The sequence below is a fragment of the Dendropsophus ebraccatus genome, chromosome 7 (assembly GCF_027789765.1).
Source record: "Dendropsophus ebraccatus isolate aDenEbr1 chromosome 7, aDenEbr1.pat, whole genome shotgun sequence".
Lineage (NCBI taxonomy): Eukaryota > Metazoa > Chordata > Amphibia > Anura > Hylidae > Dendropsophus > Dendropsophus ebraccatus.
In genome coordinates, this window is record NC_091460.1 from 61,403,260 (window position 1) to 61,422,812 (window position 19,553).

The 19,553-nt window shown below is 39.7% G+C and overlaps 1 protein-coding gene across 3 annotated transcripts in view; it reads right to left on the minus strand.

Moving 5' to 3' along the window:
• Positions 1-2,845: 2,845 nt before the first annotated feature.
• The window catches only part of LNX1 (ligand of numb-protein X 1), a 131,806-nt gene continuing 115,098 nt past the window's right edge, over positions 2,846-19,553 (minus strand). For all 3 annotated transcript variants that reach the window (XM_069977624.1, XM_069977623.1, XM_069977626.1), the window contains 2 exons: positions 11,837-11,995; positions 2,846-7,193 (listed from right to left, as the gene is read on the minus strand). In XM_069977624.1, coding sequence (XP_069833725.1) covers positions 7,058-7,193; positions 11,837-11,995 — 295 coding nt within the window. In that variant the 3' untranslated portion in view covers positions 2,846-7,057. The remainder of the gene's footprint in view (positions 7,194-11,836; positions 11,996-19,553) is intronic.

Sequence of the window (19,553 nt, forward strand, 5' to 3'; positions counted from 1 at the left end):
GCATGATGAATATTAAAGCTGGAGATGGTTTATTGCCCCCCTTAGATGTTAAATTTGTTTTTACCTCTTCAACCAACTTTGCAAATAGAGAACAAAAATCTATTTTTTGGTGTATAGAGCCTCTATGCCGACCTTCATGTTTCCATGGTACAAGACCAAAAACAAGCCTTGTTTATTGTTACCCTGCAGTCATAGGTTAGCAAGGGGCAGATGGATGGCAGTAAGTAATTTGACTACACAGGGTTGGTTTGTTACCATACACATATGCTGGCCTACATTAGGGATGGGGAACCTTCGGCCCTCCAGCTGTTATACAACCACAATTCCCATCATACTTGCAGAACCGAAGCTACCTGTCCGGGCATGATGGGAATTTTGTAGCAGCTTGAGGGCTGAAGGTTCCCTATTGGAGATGAGCGAACTTCAAGTATGTTCGGGTCCATCTGAACTCTCAGCATTTGATTACTGGTGGCTGAAGAAGTTGGATGCAGCCCTAAGGCTGTCTGGAAAACATAGATACAGTCATTGGCTGTATCCATGTTTTCCAGAACTTCCTAGGGCTCCATCCAACTTCTTCAACTACCAGTAATTGATTTTCCTTAAAGTTCGCTCATCTTTAGTATAGATGATCGAACAGCGGAAAATCTTAGGTTCTATAGAACTTGAACCTTGCCGAACCTTCCGTATTTGATTCCCAATGCCTTCCCAATTCTTGGGGAAGGGGGAGACAGCCTGGGTAGCGCCTGGAATTCCGGGATTCAGCCTAGGTAATAGGCTGTATCCTAGAATTCCAAGCAGTACCCGGGCTGTCTCCTCCTTCCCCATAGACCGGGAAGGCATCGGGAATCAAATACGGAAGGTTCGGCAAGGTTCAAGTTCTATAGAACCTACGATTTTCCGCTGTTCGATCAGCTCTAATCTTTAGTCTCCATCCCTGGTCTACATTGAAGCAGACACAAGATGAGATTTAAAACTACGGTACTTGCAGTTTGTTTTGTTTCTTCTCGAGTTCACTGAGACCATTGACATCTATTCCATAAATTGTTCTAAAAAATATATTGTCATTTAAGGACCACTTTGCTTTTGTCTGGCTATCTGGTTTTGTTTCCCTCCAGTGTGGTACACAAACTGATGCCAGAGATGATCCCATGGTTTAATAGGAGTAGTTTAGGCCTGCAATGTTTCTACTGTGGTGATGGACGTCTCCCTGCACAGGACAGAAAAACATTGCATGCGACACTTCTCGGTGTGACAATGTCCAAATGTCAGACCGGTGAACAAATATGTTCTTGATATTGGAGTGAACAAACAGCACCTAGGGCTCTTAGGTGACCATAATGCAGTTATATTTTAGTGTCCCTATTACAGCTGTAAATGGCAGCGAAATGTTAGGTCTATGGTGCTGGGAGTTTGGGTCATTAAATTGCACTATGGCTAATATCAAAATAAGTCTTTAGAAAATGAGATACTGTGCTCCCTGCTGCTGGAGACAGACGAAGGGGGAGAATACTCCAATAAGGTTCATTTAGGAAATGTGACTGATTCTGTATCGTGCTCCTCAAGCTGGCTGGTGTATGATGCCTCTTGTCAGACACAAAGGCCTAGATTTCCACATGTGCCGGCTCTTACCAGGCCCTCTTCACATGTTCATAAATACCTCATATCCTTTCTTTATTAGGACTTTAGTATAAAGCATATGAGCAATAATTCCAATAGTTGTAAAACAAAAGCATCACAGAGAGAAAAGAAGGAAATCATGGGAAATGTGGGTGGGATGTATGGATTACAGCATGGTTTAGGCAAGTGGGGGTGGAATAGTTTGTGTCCTTTCCCAAGTGGGAATTTGGCAGCTATTTATAACTAACGTGAACCTGTTGGTCGACAAACTCATTGACAGTCAATATTTTACCTCTGGAAGCAGCACATAGAAAATAATGGAATAGCAGCAGTCCAATGTAAATTAGGATGAAGAGCTATATTTTTGATTCTTTGGTGTAACTGGCTTGATAATAGGGATCTCACACTATATATATATATATATATATATATATATATATATATATATATATATATTAGGTTTTACAATATATATTTAGGTTAGGTTATGCAATATACCCATTCTGTGTGAACAATCTAAGAAGAACCTGTTTCAGTCTTATACCGATCCCAACCAGTTCACAGAGGTGGTGTCACATTACCATCTTTTTATAGTGCCTCATTACGTGGGTGGCACTACATGTACAGTATGAGTTTTTGCAGGTTATTCACAGCATTAGGATTACTGTCAGGTAGTCCATGAAAACCTCTGCCTCTATAATAACTACTTTACCTTACATACCACCGGTCTTTTTTGAGTAATTCAGGTAAACAGTACACATTAAATATTGTTTGGCCTCTTTCACACCTCAGTATTTGATCATTATTTTTCATCTGTTTTTGTAAACCAGGAGTACATCCAAGACACAGAAATATCATGGAAACACAGACCGTTCTCTTCTCTTGAATCCACTGCTGATCTTGGCTTAAAAATCTGATTTAAAAAATACTGAATAAATACTTGTGTGAATCAAAACCCTACACTTCACTACAGAGAACTGCAACTCTAGCTAGAGAACAGCAGCCAAAGTGTTCTGTCATGACCAGGCAGAACAAAAACCAACTTCTATGCAAGGAGCACAGGTAGACGAGTCGATTATACGCTGTAGGTAATGAGGGGCGTCTATACTCACAGACCATATGAGCGAATAGATGCCCGTCATTACCTACAGTGTATGATCGACTCGTGTAGCTGAGACTTGTGAAACCTCTACCTGCGCTCCTTGCGTAGAAGTTGGTTTTTGTTCTGCCTGGTCCTGACAGAACACTTTGGCTGCTATTGTCTCATCCCCAACACTGCTGGGGTCTTCTTAGGAGTTGCGGTACACCTGAATACTTTCATTCGAGTTGTGCCTACATTTGCACAACCACACAAGGTGAGTCAGCCTTCACTCTATGATTCACTAACTCCTGTTCACATTGGATATATTGCACTAGGAAGCACCCTTGTAGCTAGTAAGAAAGTTCATCTTAATTCACACATGTAGTTTTTTTTTTTTTTTTTACTCAAAGGCAGATTGAAATATAGAATGAAGGAATTCTTTGCACTGCAGCCGCTTCTGGCTTAAAAAAATGACATAGATCTGGCCTGAATCTGCGGCTGTAATACAGATGTATTAAACTTGTCTGAAACCAGCTCTAAAAAAGTTCTGCTGGAGTGGAGTTATTATGCCCCTAGCTCAGGGATGGGGAACCTTCAGTCCTCCAGCTGTTGCAAAACTACAATTCCCATCATGCCTAGACAGCTAAAGCTTGTTGTAGTTTTGCAACAGCTGAACGGCCGAAGGTTCCCCATCCCTGCCCTAGCTGGTAAAGTGGTTATCCTAGCTGAATTCTTCCAAAAACAGGGCCACACTTGTCTTCAGTGTGTGTACAGTATTGCAGCGTCATTTATGTGAAAGGAGCCAAGTTCCAATACCCCAAACCTGAGGCGACAGTGGCACTGTTTTTGGAAGCATGAACATGTATTTTTCCCCCCTAACCTGGAATAACGCCTTTAAGCATAAAATAAGTAATACACTGAGAAATAGAATGCATGTGTTGAATGTTACATTTCCTTCAATTCTTTAGGTTTGATGTATAAGCCCCAATATTCTTTGTACAGACAAAATGCTTGCTTGATCAGGTGCTGCATTACATATGCTATATTCAGGTTTCCTTGAATTGTGTACGGTGTGTTTTAAGTTGCTCAGTCGGTTTTGTAATGCAGCACCACCATGCAGTTTCACTCACATAGACCTAGTCTACTTTAACCACAACTTTATCACTCACTGTTAACCACTACTACACTAGTTTAAGCAATGAATATAAATCACCTAATACATTGCACATCCATAGTCATATTACTATTACATAATCCTTAATGGTATTATACATTTATATTTGGCTTTATCATAATAGTCACCATATTAGCATTTGCTTTTTGCACAAAGCACCTAGGAAAGTGATATCTGATATCCATTTTCTAGGAACCATAGTTAAAGCGGTTATCCAGCACTACAGAAACATGGCTACTTTCTTCCAGAGACAGCACCACTCTGGTCTCCAGTTCAGGTGTGGTTTGCAAATAAGCTCTGTTCACTTCAATGTAACAAAGTTGCAAAACCTGCACCCAAACTGGAGACAAGATTCATGTTGTCTCTGAAAGAAAGTGGCCATTTTTTTGTAGTGCTGGATTACCCCTTTAAGACCGGGAGTGCACATCCTGCAGCGCTCCGGCTGTTGCAAAACTATAATTCCAATAGTGCCCAGATTGATAATGGGTGTCCAGCCATAATTGGATTTGTGGTTTTGCATCAGCTGGGGGTCTACAGGTTTTTCACCCCTAATTAAGATCATGTATGGCTTCAGGTTACCGACCAATCCTTGTATGAAGAAGGAACATTGTGACCCTTAGACAGCTCCCTCTTTCCATGATTAAAGGGGTTATCCAGCGTTACAAAAACATGGCCACTTTCCCCCTACTGTTGTCTCCAGTTTGGGTGGGGTTTTAAAACTCAGTTTCATTGAAGTAAATGGAGCTTAATTGCAAACCACACCTGAACTGGAGACAACAGTAGGTGGAAAAGTGGCCATGTTTTTGTAGCACTGGATAATCCCTTTAACATTGCAGAACCTATGAAGAGGGTAACATCATTGGGAAGCTTGCTTTGAGGTGGCTGCCTCTATGACATGTACACGCTCCAATCTAATCCATCCACAACATAACAAGTAGTTGGTTTCCACTGTTTACATCCGCTTCAGTATAAAGTAACCATATAATATCAGATACACTACATACACAGCAGTGTTTAGCATGGATATACTATCATTCTGCGGAGGGCTTTGCTCCTTCATTTCGGCTCATTGTATGTAATTACTGTTTATTACTTTGGTCACTGTAATTATCCTTGAAAAATTCTAAAAATAAAGAAAAACAAACAATATGCTGGTGTTCTACCATCTGTAACCTCTGGGTTACATGAATGATGGACTGCAAGAAAATGTACACAGAACACATATAATCACCATCACCCAGGATTGTTTAGTCATCTTTTGGTCCTATAGAAATCCCTGAATATTAAAGTATAACTCACCAAGGAATGTTATAAATCTCTTGGAGTAATATTATGGTGAGTGGAGACGATAGGCAGCACCCACCCTGGTGTGATCTGATGGTTTATCATCACTTTACAGTAATGTGCAAGGTTGCCTTCTTGAATTGCCAGCATCTATGTGCAGGTCTCTGGCAGTGATATATGTGAATAGTAGTTGGAGTCATAGTGTGATGATGAGGTACTGTAGCAGTCTGGGGATTGGGAGAAGATTAATTATACAAACTATGATGTGGATACAATGTTCATATTAGAACCTATTAGGGAAGACTTCTTGACCATGACGTCTCCCCATATGCAATCCTACTACTATTTGAACTAAGGCTTTTATCTTTTAAGTGTTGACAATTACTGTGGATATTGTAGTCCATAGGAGAAAGCACATGCCTAGCAGGTCCTAGAGAGAGCAAACTTTATACTTAGTTATTCAGCTGCCATTGGATCCATCTTCAGTTTTCTCCTGGTAGTGGCAGCCCCGGCATTCATTTATAAACTGAAAAGTGTAAGAATTTTAATTCTTGACCACTGCTGGTTACTTAATGGGTTAACTTTTGCATATTCAAGCACTTGGCCTATGTGTGACGCTTGAACTAATACTTGAACAACCTGCTAGTATAGCATGTCCAAGATTTTAAAAAAATCCCCCCTCCCCCCCAAAAAAACTGTGTCACCCTCATCATTAGCCACGTCAGGTATCACATTCTAGCTAAAGATAAGATGTGATACGGGACATGGCTTATTAATGCCATGGGCACTGTTTCTGCAAAAGAAAAAAAACTCATCCTTGATATAAAAACAAAAGATGGCAAGTTCTGAACGATTAAAATGTACTTTTCTGTTAGGGTGTATTCACAAAATATGGATCTGCTGCGGATTATCTGTAATAGATCTACAACTGATCTGCTGAGTAATTTAAATACATTGAACAGATCTACAACTGATCCATAGTGGATCCACATTATGTCATCATACCCTTATAGAAAATTTTCAGTATAAAAAAAGCCACATCATATTTGCCTATTGAAATCCCCCAGTGATGTGTTTTATCATACAGTGTACTGCTTCATCATATATAACATCCAAACACTATCAGAGATGCATCACCCAGAGATGGAAGGAAGAGCCGCTCCTCACAATGCACATATCATGCTGATAGTATCTTATGTAACATGTTCATCTTCATTCAGATCACTTTTTTTTTTTTTAGAATGACATTTGATGCTTGATGCATGTTCACTATGACAATGAAGATTTTGGCCCATATAGGTTAGATCTGGTCATTTGGCAAATAGGCAGAAAAGGGTATGACACAAGGTCTCAAACAGTTCAACATGGCTGTCAAATTTGGTTCTGACGTTACGATTGATCACTTAGGTAATATTGGCTTTAGGAGCTGAAGGAAACTGAATATAGCAACTATGTTTGTGTTACCTTCCAGATGAAAGGGGTCAATGACGAATTACAGTGTAACAAATGAGATTTCAAGATGGCTCCACAAATGATGTTAGACGGTATCTGTTTCCTCAATGTGTGGTCACATCAGTAGCGGTGGCTGGATGATGTATACAGTATGTTAATGTAACACACAGATACTCGTAGTAACGCACAGGTAACATCTGTCACATAACAGACGACAAATAAACATCTAAACAATTATATTCCTCTTCAGGATGGTGTAAAAGTGCTTGATCTCTGGAGTCTGAAGAACACATTTCTTTTGCATGCATGAGAAACACATCTGTGATCATTTACACCCATTGACAAACACGTGTTTGAAAAAAAAATTAAAAAATCTAATACCGGTATTAAGAACACGTGAGAAGCAGAACGTCATGTGGAATGTATGATAAGTGACAGTGACGCACTGTCTACAAGAAGGACCCGGGCCATGACACAATGGTGAGTACCACTCTTCCTCTAAGTTCTTTTAGCATCCTCACTAGGATATTATAGGGTATACCCGATGTGCATCTCCCATTTACAGCCAAGAGTATATCTCCGCATCTGCAGATAAAGACAGTAGAGGTTACAATTCATAAGGTGTAAGCTTTAAAATGGGATGAATAGAGATGAGTAAACCTCAAGTGCACTCGGGTTGGCACGAGCCCAAACTTTTGGCATTTGATTACTGGTGGCTGAATAAGTTGGATGCAGCTCTAAGGAGTCCTGGAAAACATGGATACAGCCATAGGTCATAGGCTGTATGTTTACCAGGACTCCCTAGAGCTTCATCCAACTTCTTCAGCCACCAGTAATCAAATGGAGAGCGTTTGGCGAACCAGAGTATACCCTAGGTTCTCTCATCTCTAGAAATAACATTTATTTACTTGTAGTAAGGGATATTTGGGGGGGGGGTGCAGCAAATATTCCCTTATATCTATCATAAGAGTCATATAACAGTTATACTACTCAGATTGTAGTAAAGAATAAAAAAAATAGTATACTTTGTATGTGAAGATTAGATTAAAGGAGTTTTCTGGGTTAAAAGAAGATATCCCCTATCCACTATTTGAGGAATAAGTGTCCTATTGTGGTGAGTGTGCCTCCTGGAAGCCCATTGAATCTCAAGAACAAAGCACAACTCCTTAGTTTTGAACAGAGCTACAACGTGCACATTGGCCATGCCCATCTATTCATTGTCCAAGGGGCAGCCAGAGATAAGCAAGGAAGTGCTTGGCTATCTTGGACAGCTCCATAGAAAATAAATGTAGCTGCAGCACACACGAGTCATCACTCGTTTCAAAACAAGGGAATCAGTGTCTGATTTTTGAGATTGTTGTGTTAGACCCTGACACTTATACCCTATACTGTGAATAGGTGATAGGCTGTTTTAAACCCCCTTACAGAGGTTACCTATGCTTTATTTTGAATGGGACAACATTACAATACCTTGCACCACCAATACAAGTGGCAGGGCTTCTGCAAATACTAAGCGACTTGCTGGGTATACAAACATTGAGGAGACTGCAGAGGTCAGCGGGGTCCGGTAGGGTCCCATCAATTTAATATTAATGGCCCTCAGTTTGTAAAGGCTAGATAACCCATTATATTAGGCTAGCCATTAACACAAACTGACTCATTTTGGTGGGATTAGCTTATGATCTCATGAATATGGGGAGGACTACCAATCTTTTATTCCTCAAGTGAGGTAAGTTGCTGGAGGGTTCTGGCAGCAGCTTATTTCTCTCACTTCAGTCAAGTAAACATGGATGCTTGGCTGAATGCTCGGATTTCTAGCAGAGCCTGGAGACATGGCTTTTATCTGAATGAGCATATGGACGACTTTACCCAGCCTCTTAGAGAATCCAAATATAGACTAGTTATGAATTAGTTTTTTCGTGTTATTTGAACCCTTTTTTGGGCTAAGATTAATTTTAAATGCGATTTTATATAAACTTTCATGATAACGTCTTGCTTGTAAAATGCTTTGCTTGATTTTTCCATATACTGCCAGACCAGGTCTTTCCATGAAAAACATAAAAGCAACCCTAACTAAACACTTTGGCAAAGAGGGCTTATGTATAACAAATGGGAGATAACAGCCTGCTTAAAAGGGGTATAGATGATGGGAATAAAGAGGCGGATCATGGGGATCTCAGTAGTTGAACCCCACTGATCAGCTTGTTATAACCCTACCCTGTCCCCTTTAAGGCTAGATTATATCTGCCCTTGGAATGTATTAGTGGTTTTCACAGAAAAAGTAGAAATATGGTGACTTGTCAAAGCCTGCTGACACGTATGTTCACATTCTTCATGCCTGGCATTCTCAGCTTCTATATAAGTAACATTTGTCCACACCCTTCCATATAAAATGTCATGTGTATTGAACAAAGACTTGTAAATAATTCAGCCTACATAAACGGCAGCACAATGAACTTATGGCAACTTATACACAACAGGCGTGGTCAAAAGGTGCTATTCAGAAGAGCGTTTGGCCACCAGTCATAGAGAACAAAAAGCCTGTGGCACACATGTCAATGCAAAGTGGATTCAGTGTTTTTACAGCAAGAAACAAGCCAAACCAGGTAACTATTATATACAACAGCAACTATCTGGTGCAATATTTTGGCAATTTTTAATTTATAAGTGCAACAAATGGACGTTTTGACCCACCTGAGGTCTTTCTCAACGTTGCAGTGGTAAATGTGTCTGTGTGTGTGCTCCTGGCGCTGGTTTGGTTTGTGTGTGATGTGCTGTGTTGGCAGCTCCTCATGGCAACTTATGCAATGATCTGCATGTTATTTTCAAAAATCCTGATACTCCAATTCAATGTGTGTTTATATACAATTGTGTGTTACAATCATGTGTTTATAGTTTACAGGGGTTATCCAGGATTAAAAAAAAACATAGATACATTCTTGCAAACACAGCTCCACCCTGTCTTTATGTTGTGTGATTTGTGTACATCCATGTAATGTCTGCAGGTAATCACTGGCCTTAGCAGTAAGGGCCAGTTCACACAAAGCGGTAGAATCCCACCTTCATCACTGTCATCACAGTGTCTCTATGGGAGGGCTTGCACGCCTCTGCTTCTGTCATTCTCTGCTCAAAGAATTGACATGTCGATTCTTTGAGCAGAGAGCAACGGAAGCAGAGGCACACGAGCCCTTCTATAGAGACACTGTGGGACACACTAATGCAGACAGGATTCTGCGGCAGAGAGTTCTGCCGGGGGAATTCTGCCGCTTTTGCTCCGTGTGAACTGGCTCTAATGCCTGCATATATGGCAAAAAAACACTGAAACCAGTGATTGGCTGCAGTGGTCACTTGAGTATACGTGACATCATTGCTGCAGGCGAAGTAAACAAAGCCAACTGGAGCATTTGAAGTTCCTGCTCTTATGGCACTCATACACCCTAGTGAAAAATTTGCCAACCCTGCTGATTTCAGTGGGACCAGCCAACTGCTGACAGATGGTGTTGGCTGACAGACAACTACTTTAAGGCCCCATGCACACATCTATCAAATTCATTGGGAGTCCAGCAACAAGTGCAATACATCTCTGTATAAATTAGAAGTAGGGCTCCAAAGAAGTCTGTAGAAACCTCATAGCAAATCCATATAACTTGGAGGTTTGCAAAACTTTAGTAAGGCTAAGTGCATGAAGCCAAACTAAAGTTCATAGTCCTGTACGGAGTGCCAATTAGTTTCTATCACGTAGAGTTATAACCCTCATTAGCTTTGAACTCCAGTGACCATCTGCCAATGATTACGACAAAATTACTTGATGGTACTTTATAATTATTATTTTTATAGGCGTCTAATTCCAGATCTGTCTTCTGTAATGGTCCAGTTCTCTAAGAACATAATGCTATATTATTACTCTTCTTTGTAATTGTCATTTTATAAATATCTAATGCTTCAATTGAACTAATACTCAGCTGGGTTTGCTTTCTATACAAATAATGATTTCAGCCCTGATTCCTGTAACCAGAACACGGAATTCTGTAACGTAAGTGAGTCATGGTGTACTTTGTAGGTGTTCAGCCTCCAACACAGTATCCTGGGAAAAGATACTTCACAATGGACACATTGTCTATTAAATATTAGGTTAGGGCTGCAGAGTGACACGGTGTTGTCTACAAGTCACGCTGAAATTGCAAACATGATGCAATTTTAATATTTTCCTAGGGAAAAAGAGATACATGGGACTTAAACTTCTGACATTTTGGATTTTTTACAGTGGCCACATGTAAGTCATTTTCCCATTGGATTTGCAGGTTGAGTGAGGCTGGGTTCACACTACGTATATTTGAGGCTGTATAGCAACCAAAACCAGGAGTGGATTGAAAACACAGAAAGGATCTGTTCACATAATGTTGTAATTGAGTGGATGGCCGTCATTTAATGGCAAATATTTGCTGTTATTTTAAAACAACGGCTGTTATATTGAAATAATGGCAGTTATTTACCGTTATATGACGGCCATCCACTCAATTTCACCATTGTGTGAACAGAGCCTTTCTGTGTTTTCAATCCACTCCTGGTTTTGGTTGCTATGAGGACCTGACTTGTGGACCAAATACTGCCTGAAATGTACGTAGTGTGAACATAGCCTTAGCCTGGTTCATAGGCAACTCTCTGTATGCCTAGTTCATGATTCCTATGGGGAAGGGAGAACTTGCTATGATAATATAAAGAGCAAAACTCGTTATGATGCTATATACTGTATAGAACATTATACAGATCCTAAAATTGAACCTTTTAACAAATGTCCACATTATTTACAACAGTGGCAAAGCTACTTTTCTACTTTACAAACCATAACTTCCCAGTAGAAACCACATTTATTGCTCTGTGTATGGCGGAACTATTGACCTGAAAACCATTACTATTCCAGGAACCTTAGATTCTCTTGAAGAACATCTATGATCATTTTTATGGACCCCTATATTTCTGTGCACTCACTATCTCCTCATCTTGTGATTTAATGTTTTATGAATGTAACATATTAAGCACCTTACTTAAACTAATATAACTGGTATGTCTGTGATTATAACTTTTGACTCTCGTGTTGTGTTGTCACTCCACATAGCATGGTCAGTCTCACTGTTTAACCATTGGTTTAAAACATGAATAAACCAAAAATGAACAATGGTACTGTATGTGATATTACGCTTAATATCTTAAATAAAATGGTGAATTACCTTATTCTCCCGTCGTTGTAAGCAGGGGTTCCCTCTAGTATGGATTTAATAAAGAATGGCTTGTTCTGGTTGCAATCCTCCGAACCTCCTACGAAGCTAAAGCCCAGGCTCCCTGCTGTATTCCTCCTCAGCACGATTTCTCTGCAGCTGTATAAATACCTAAACACAGACAAATGGAAGTGTTTATTCATCTCTTAATCACCAAGAAACCTTCTTCAATTGTCTTATTGTTTGCTTTGGATCACACATGTCTTAATATTAAGTGTATTCACTTGTCTAATGACTGTCTTTCTCTATTACACATCAGCTCGGTTGTCAGCCCAGATTTGGTTAAAAGAGTGAGATCCCTCAGCCGCCTCCAATGCAACTAGATATCAGTGTAAGGTTATGCAATAACAGTAGTAGATATAAGTGTAGGGCCAGGTTCAGACAAGCGTAATATAGCTTCAGTTCTGCATCTGTATTAAGGCTGGGTTCACACTACGTATATTTCAGTTAGTATTGTGGTCCTCATATTGCAACCAAAACCAGGAGTGGATTGAAAACACAGAAAGGATCTGTTCACACAATGTTGAAATTGAGTGGATGGCCGCCATTTAATGGCAAATATTTGCTGTTATTTTAAAACAACGGCTGTTATATTGAAATAATGACAGTTATTTACCTTTATATGGCGGCCATCCACTCAATTTCATCATTGTGTGAACAGAGCCTTTCTGTGTTTTCAATCCACTCCTGGTTTTGGTTGCAATAAGAGGACCACAATACTGACTGAAATATACCCAGCCTAATGCTGCAAGTCCAGGCCCAACAACAGGTCTAATGGCCCAAACTGAAATGACACATTTAATATGGGTCATTGGACCTGCTGCCAGGTGAGACTTTGTGGCTGTTGTACGAACAAAGAAATGCATTTATAATACACCTGTGTTCAAACTGGGTGGTTTCACACAGTAGGTGATTTTCCATAGGATAATCTATAGGAAATAACTATGAAAATTTAAGTGCGAAAGATGCCCTGTAAACTCTTATAGACTATTTTCTACACCATATTTCTGGCATTAGATAAATTTGAGTTTACATAAAATTTAAGAAAAACATTGTTTTTAGTACTGTTGAGCAACAAGAGATCAGGCCTGAGGTCCACCCCCTTGACTTAAAGCCCCATTCCCGGCTGTAGTTACATTTATTATTACTCTGAAACAGCACAGCCATTTACATTGAGAAATTCTTTTAATTAGGAAACATGACAGTGTTTTTTATGCTGATTGTGGTACGGCAGCATTAAGCTAGTGACGGTTCCCTTTAAGGCATACAATGGAGAATACCTCCATGCTGTGAGAAGAACCTCCACATGAAGCCAGAGGCCCCAGCCTGCTTAGGGCCCAGATAGTGTGAGCCCTCAGCAAGCTGGGGAGTCTCTGTTCAAGATCTGAATTATTAATCTCGGTCATAAATTAATCACTGTAGTTACAACATATTCAATATTTTACTGACATATTTAGCTAATGACAGCTATTATTATTATTCATGGCTTCTACTGCCTTTACATATCAAAACTTGCAAATCATAAATTCAGAAAACTAGTTTATTAACATATTAATAATATAATAATAATTAAATATTTAAAGGGGTTGGCCACTTTATAATAAAATTGCTCAGTGTACAGTAATAGTGAGTGTACTTGCTGTATATACTGACAGCAGCTTTCTTTGTACCTCATAGAGCTAAAATTACACTTCCCTCCTCCAGTCTGAGCTGTCCAGCTCTGTGGTGATTCTGTTTATAAGATGGCCGAGCATGGAGCCTGTATATGCCTATGGAGGACACTGGGGGGCAGGGCATGGTCACATGCTCCTCCATGTTGGCCATCTTATAGACAGAATCACCACAGACCAGGGCAGCTCAGCCTGGAGGCAGGTTGTCTGATTTTCGCTCAATGAGGTACATAGGGAGCTGCTTTCAGCATGTACAGTGAGTATACTTACTAATACTGTTCACTGAACAAGTCTACTATAAAGTGGCCAAACCCTTTAACTATAAATATTATAGGAAATTTATCATAATTTTCTCATAGGGGTGGTCCCTGGTGGCTTCTACCTGCCCCTCTGGCCTTCTTTAGTAGCTCTCCACCTATACCCAAACTAAAAGAGATCCATGAACCAAAGCTGGGGTGGGTGGATGGGGACAAGCTGCTGTGGAGCAACCTGATAACACTTAGTTCAGCATGAAAGCGATATGAAAGGAATATTACTAGAAATGTCTAATAATACTAATATTACACATATGCCAACCTAGTAAAATATACTGCATTTGCTAGATGGCAGACACGAGTTACAGATCCCTTATAACATTACAACACACTCCCTGCATACTTGGAAATAGTTTTTGTGAAAGAGCTCACTACAAAAATGTTCATTCACTTAATGATTAAAAAAAAAAAAATCACAATATCAGCCTCACTGGGAGCCAAAAAAGACATAGAGGGACATTTACTAAGGAGTCTAATGTGTGGAACTATTCTAATGGGGATTGGTGTATATTTTGTTCTAATATTTTGTGATTTATTAACATGTAGCACTGCCATAGTAAATGTAGCTAAGTAAAAAGTCGCAAAAATGCAAAAATTGTGCAAACATATTTACCTGGTACTGACTAAACGTAAGCCTGCACCTGTTTGTGCGACTTTTTAAAAAGTTGCAAATGATAAATTGGGCGCTAATCCCAGATTATGTGAACTTTTGGGTGAATACTCAAAACACGTAGATTAAAAAAAGTTGCATCCAAAAAATATTTACCTGTCGAATACTGGTTCATAAATACAACTTAGACCAAAACTGGGTGAAAAATCCAATTATGCACCTAAAAATAGGTGCAAAGCCCTTGATAAATTTCCCCCTAAAAGTCTAAAAAGGTGAAAACATGTAAATGAAAGTCCTTAGCCCCTGTGCGGTTGCAGGTCTGCTCATAGAGCCACTAAATTTGCTGAGATACTTTTTGTAAATTGCATGAAATATTTTTACCACCAATGACAAAAAGTTGTCATTTTTACAAGCTGTTTGCAGTTGTTTGATTACTAGACATGCATTTTATGCTTTTGATGGATGCTGGGCATTTTATCATCTATGCAATTGGTACTGCATTTTACATATGCTGTGTGTTAAGGCGTAACAAGGGGCTTGACCTCCAACCTCTTCCCCCTGTGGTCTCATTGAACAAGTGGTAGTAAACTAACACACATAGCACACTCAGGTTGCACAGATGGTGGCGTACCTAGTGCCTACTGCTTCTCTGAACCATCAGTAGAAATTTATAGTGAGTATCACAAAGAAAGAGCAGGGATGTCAAAGGATACAATCGATTAGATACATGTGTGAAACATGTCAAGTGTCTAAGCGGTTTCTTTTTAGAAAGAGTTGTACAAATAGGGCACTATCATCATCAACAAATAATTTTAAATCAGCAGGGGAGGTAATATTCTACATTTTTGCAGTTCATTAATTTTTTTGTCTGTTTTCTATATGAACTACAATGCTATAAAATCGGCCACTAGGTGTCTCATCTACTGGAAAATTGCAGTTGAGGCCCAACATTAAGGCTATTTAGTCTTTAGTAACAGCAAGAAAAAGAGACCAAATGCAGGAAGTGATGCCGGTTGTCCCTCTTCTCTGCATGGAGTGGCCCAGAGAGGATGAATGCAGATTGGCCAGCAGCTGCACACACCCCTGTACACACCCCTGTACACTGCTGCAGCTGAATAAACTAACTAACCAGCTCAGAGTGAAATGCTGAAGCATGAGCAGCACAATAGGGCACTAAATGGACTGCTGGAGCTGCAATATTAAAATTAAAATGACAGCATACATAGGGCAAGCATTAAAAGGAGAAGTCCGGCTAAAATTTTTATTTAAATATTGTATTGCCCCCCCCCCACAAAAAAAAAAAAGTTTTACAAATCCCCAATATACACTTTTTACAGGCAATGCACATAAAGTGCTTTTTTCCCTGCACTTACTACTGCATCAAGGCTTCACTTCCTGGATAAAATGGTGATGTCACGACCTGACTCCCAGAACTGTGCGGGCTGTGGCTGCTGGAGAGGATGATGGCAGGGGGACACTGAGGGACACAGGGCACTGGAGGGACACTGAGCATCCCCCTGCCATCATCTGATTGTTAGCCCTCGCAGGCAGGGTTATCTTCCCCCATGTACCAGTCTGCCATTTGCCTTCATGTAATGTGTTTTGATCTTGTAATGTTCCTGTTTGTTACCCCTATCTATTGTAATGCTGGAATTAAGGGCGCTTTATAAAGAAATAATAAGTGACATCACCATGTTATACAGGAAGTGTCGCCTTGATGCAGTAGTAAGTGCAGGAAAAAAAGCAATTTATAAGTGTATATTGGTATAGCCAATAATTTGTAATTGTGTAATTTGTATAGCTTTTAGCGGGCATTTCAGTACTTTACTAAAAATTTTCGCCTGACTTCTCCTTTAGTTTTACAGTTGTGCTCAAAAGCTTATATACCCTGGCAGAATTTTTGCTTTCTTTTTTTCAGAGAATATGAATAATAACACAAAAACTTTTTTCCACTCATGGCTAGTGGTTGGGTGAAGCCATTAATTGTCAACCTACTGTGTTTTCTCTTTTTAAATCATAAACATCCAAATGACCATGATCAAAACTTTATATACCACAGTTCTTAACCCTGTGTATTACTCTCTCTAACATCAATGACAGCTTGAAGTCTTTTGTGGTAGTTGTGTATGGGGCTCCTTATTTTCTCAGATGGTAAAGCTGACCATTCTTCTTGGCAAAAAGCTTCCAGTTCCTGTAAATAACTAGGCTGTCTTGCATGAACTGTGCGCTTGAGATCTCCCCAAAGGGGCTCAATGATATTGAGGTCAGGAGACTGAGATGGTCACTCCAGACCCTTCACTATGTTCTGCTGTAGCCAATGACAGGTCGACTTGGCCTTGTGTTTTGGATCATTGTCATGCTGGAACATCCAAGTACGTCCCATGTGCCACCTCTGGGCAGGTGAGTGCAAATTTGACTCCAGTATTTGCTGATAACATGCTGCATTCATCTTTCCTTCAACTTTGACCAAGTTAGTCGCTCAAACATCCCCAAAACATCAACAATCCACCTCTGTGCTTTTAATCATAGGCCTTGTTGATACCTCTCCAAATGTAACAGTTATGGTTGTGGCCAAAAAGTTCCATTTTGGTTTCATCAATTCAAATTACATAGTTCCATAGTTTGGAGGCTTGTGTCCAGATACTTTGTGGCATTTGTGCCTCCTTATTGTGCATCTTGAAACAGCCATACCACTAGTCTTCAGAGAGTCCTATATTTCAGCTGATATTTGGGTTTTTTTTGCATCCTGAACAATTTTCCAGTTGTGGCCGACATTTTTGTTGGCCTAACTGTCTGTGGTTTGGTTTTGACAGTGCCCCTGATTTTCCATTTGTTAACCACAGTTTGAACACTGCTGACTGGCATCATCAATTCCTTGGATATCAGAACAAAGTGAAGGTTCTGGAGTGGCCATCTCAGTCTCCTGACCTCTATATCATTGAGCCACTCTGGAGAGATGTCAAGCGCGCAGTTCATGCAAGACAGCCCAGAAATTTACAGGAACTGGAGCCTTTTTGCCAAGAAGAATGGGCAGTTTTACCATCTGAGAAAATAAAGAGCCTCATCCACAACTACCTCAAAACACTTCAAGCTGTCATTGATGTTAGGAGGGGAAATACACAGTATTAAAAACTGGGGTATATAAACTTTTGATCAGGGTTACTTGGATATTTTTGGTTGTCATTATGATTTAAAAAGAGAAAAAAAAAAGTTTTTGTGTTATTGTTTATATTTTCTGAAAAAAGGAGAAGAAAGCAAAAACTCTGCCGGGGTATGTAAACTTTTGAGCACAACTGTATAGTTGCTTTTTTTTTTTTTTAATATTTTTTATATATGTCATGACAGGTACACCTTAAAGGGTAAAAATCTGGGGGTTTAAACAACATCCTTAGGAGTGGCCCAAAGTCAAACCAGTTAGATGGCACAGTATGTTTACACCTGCTGGTTATTACTAATAGCCTATAACTTGGCCTATGTTTTTTCTTGAGTTATCGCTCTGATCATGCTAAAAACAAGATCACAATTCATACTGAGCGGCTTAGGTAAGAGACCAATTCCACCCTTTTTTTGCCATTCTTTGAAGGTCCAGTCAGCCATAAATATGCTGCAGCCCTGGTGACCTTTACTGGGCCTGCCAAGATGCCAAGATGATGTCATGTACATTGTTCACATGATGCAGCAGCCAATCACAGGCCTCAGTGGTCATGTACAATACATATAGGAAGAGGCCACTGGTGAGGTCAGTGATTGGCTGCAGTTTCATGTAAACTATGTACATTGTTCTAGTGATTGGTGGGGGTCTTAGATCATCAAAAAAGTAAAATCTAAAGTCTCTGCAAGGGGTACTGGACATTTAGAGGTAAATAGATTTAGGCAGGGTCCAGCCCTTTAAATATATTTACAAGTAAATTCCAGTTACTGACAGTTTCTTTCCAACAGTTCTTATTCCTATGCAAAGACTACATTTAGTTAAGAACCTGTAGGGCTCCGCAGTAAGCTTCTGTACATTGCTGTACAGGCTTAGTTGGACTCCGTGATATTCTTCCCTAGAAGCAATAAGCCTGATGCTGCAGACAGTCGCACTTGTACAAAATATGACAAAAAAACCTTTGTTTTCCTCCATATGTAATCAGTAATATGTAATGGAGGCATAAAAGAGGTTTTATACAACCTGCAAAACAGAGCTGTAAAATAGTTGTACATGTTAAATTATAAAGGTAGTTTGGTTAATACTGCGGAAAGTCTACAAAATGTTTAAAATCCAAACATGAATGTGATCCTAATTGTTACGATGTATGATCCTAGCCCGAGATATCAAGAAGTTCAGAGTCTGAAAATGTGTGTGAGGTGAATACCATAGAAATCTCAGTTACAGTGCATGTAACTATTGAACACGAGTGATAATGATTCCTGACAGCTTGGGGCCAGTGGATGAGAACATTGATCTATCCATGCACTCTGAAGATATAAAACAGTACAGGAGATGAATATTAATAGAAAAGCGAGATATGACTGCAGGCAAAGGCACCTTAAAAAGAAACCTCTCGCTGGCCACAAATGAGTTGGGTTGCAGCTCTGTCAAAAATCTGAATACAAGGTTGGCATATGAATCAGCTTCAGACATGACTATGTATGAAGAAATTTAGGATATTATTACTTTTAATAACAATTCTTCAAGCAGAAATGTCAACATTTTACATTATGTCCAGAGCACTTTCAGAAACTGAAAACTCAAAATACATTGGTAACCTAATAACACTGCCTATTATCCTGCAGTGTAAATCTAGAGGAGACAAATAAAACCCCAGATATATTTTCCTCATCCTAACACAATAATTTTAACGCCAAATAAGACAAACAATACTCCAAAAGCATTTGGCTTATATTAACTTGTGTAAGATAGGAAACACAACTGTATCACGCACCCATCTTATTCTATGCAAGTATCATCCAGAACCCATAGACATTTATTGGCCCACACTAGACCTGTTATGCTTCCAATCTTGAAGGAGTACTCTGGAGAAAAAATGTCTCTTACCTTCGTCCTGGGCACCGTTTCCGTGCACTTAGTTGTT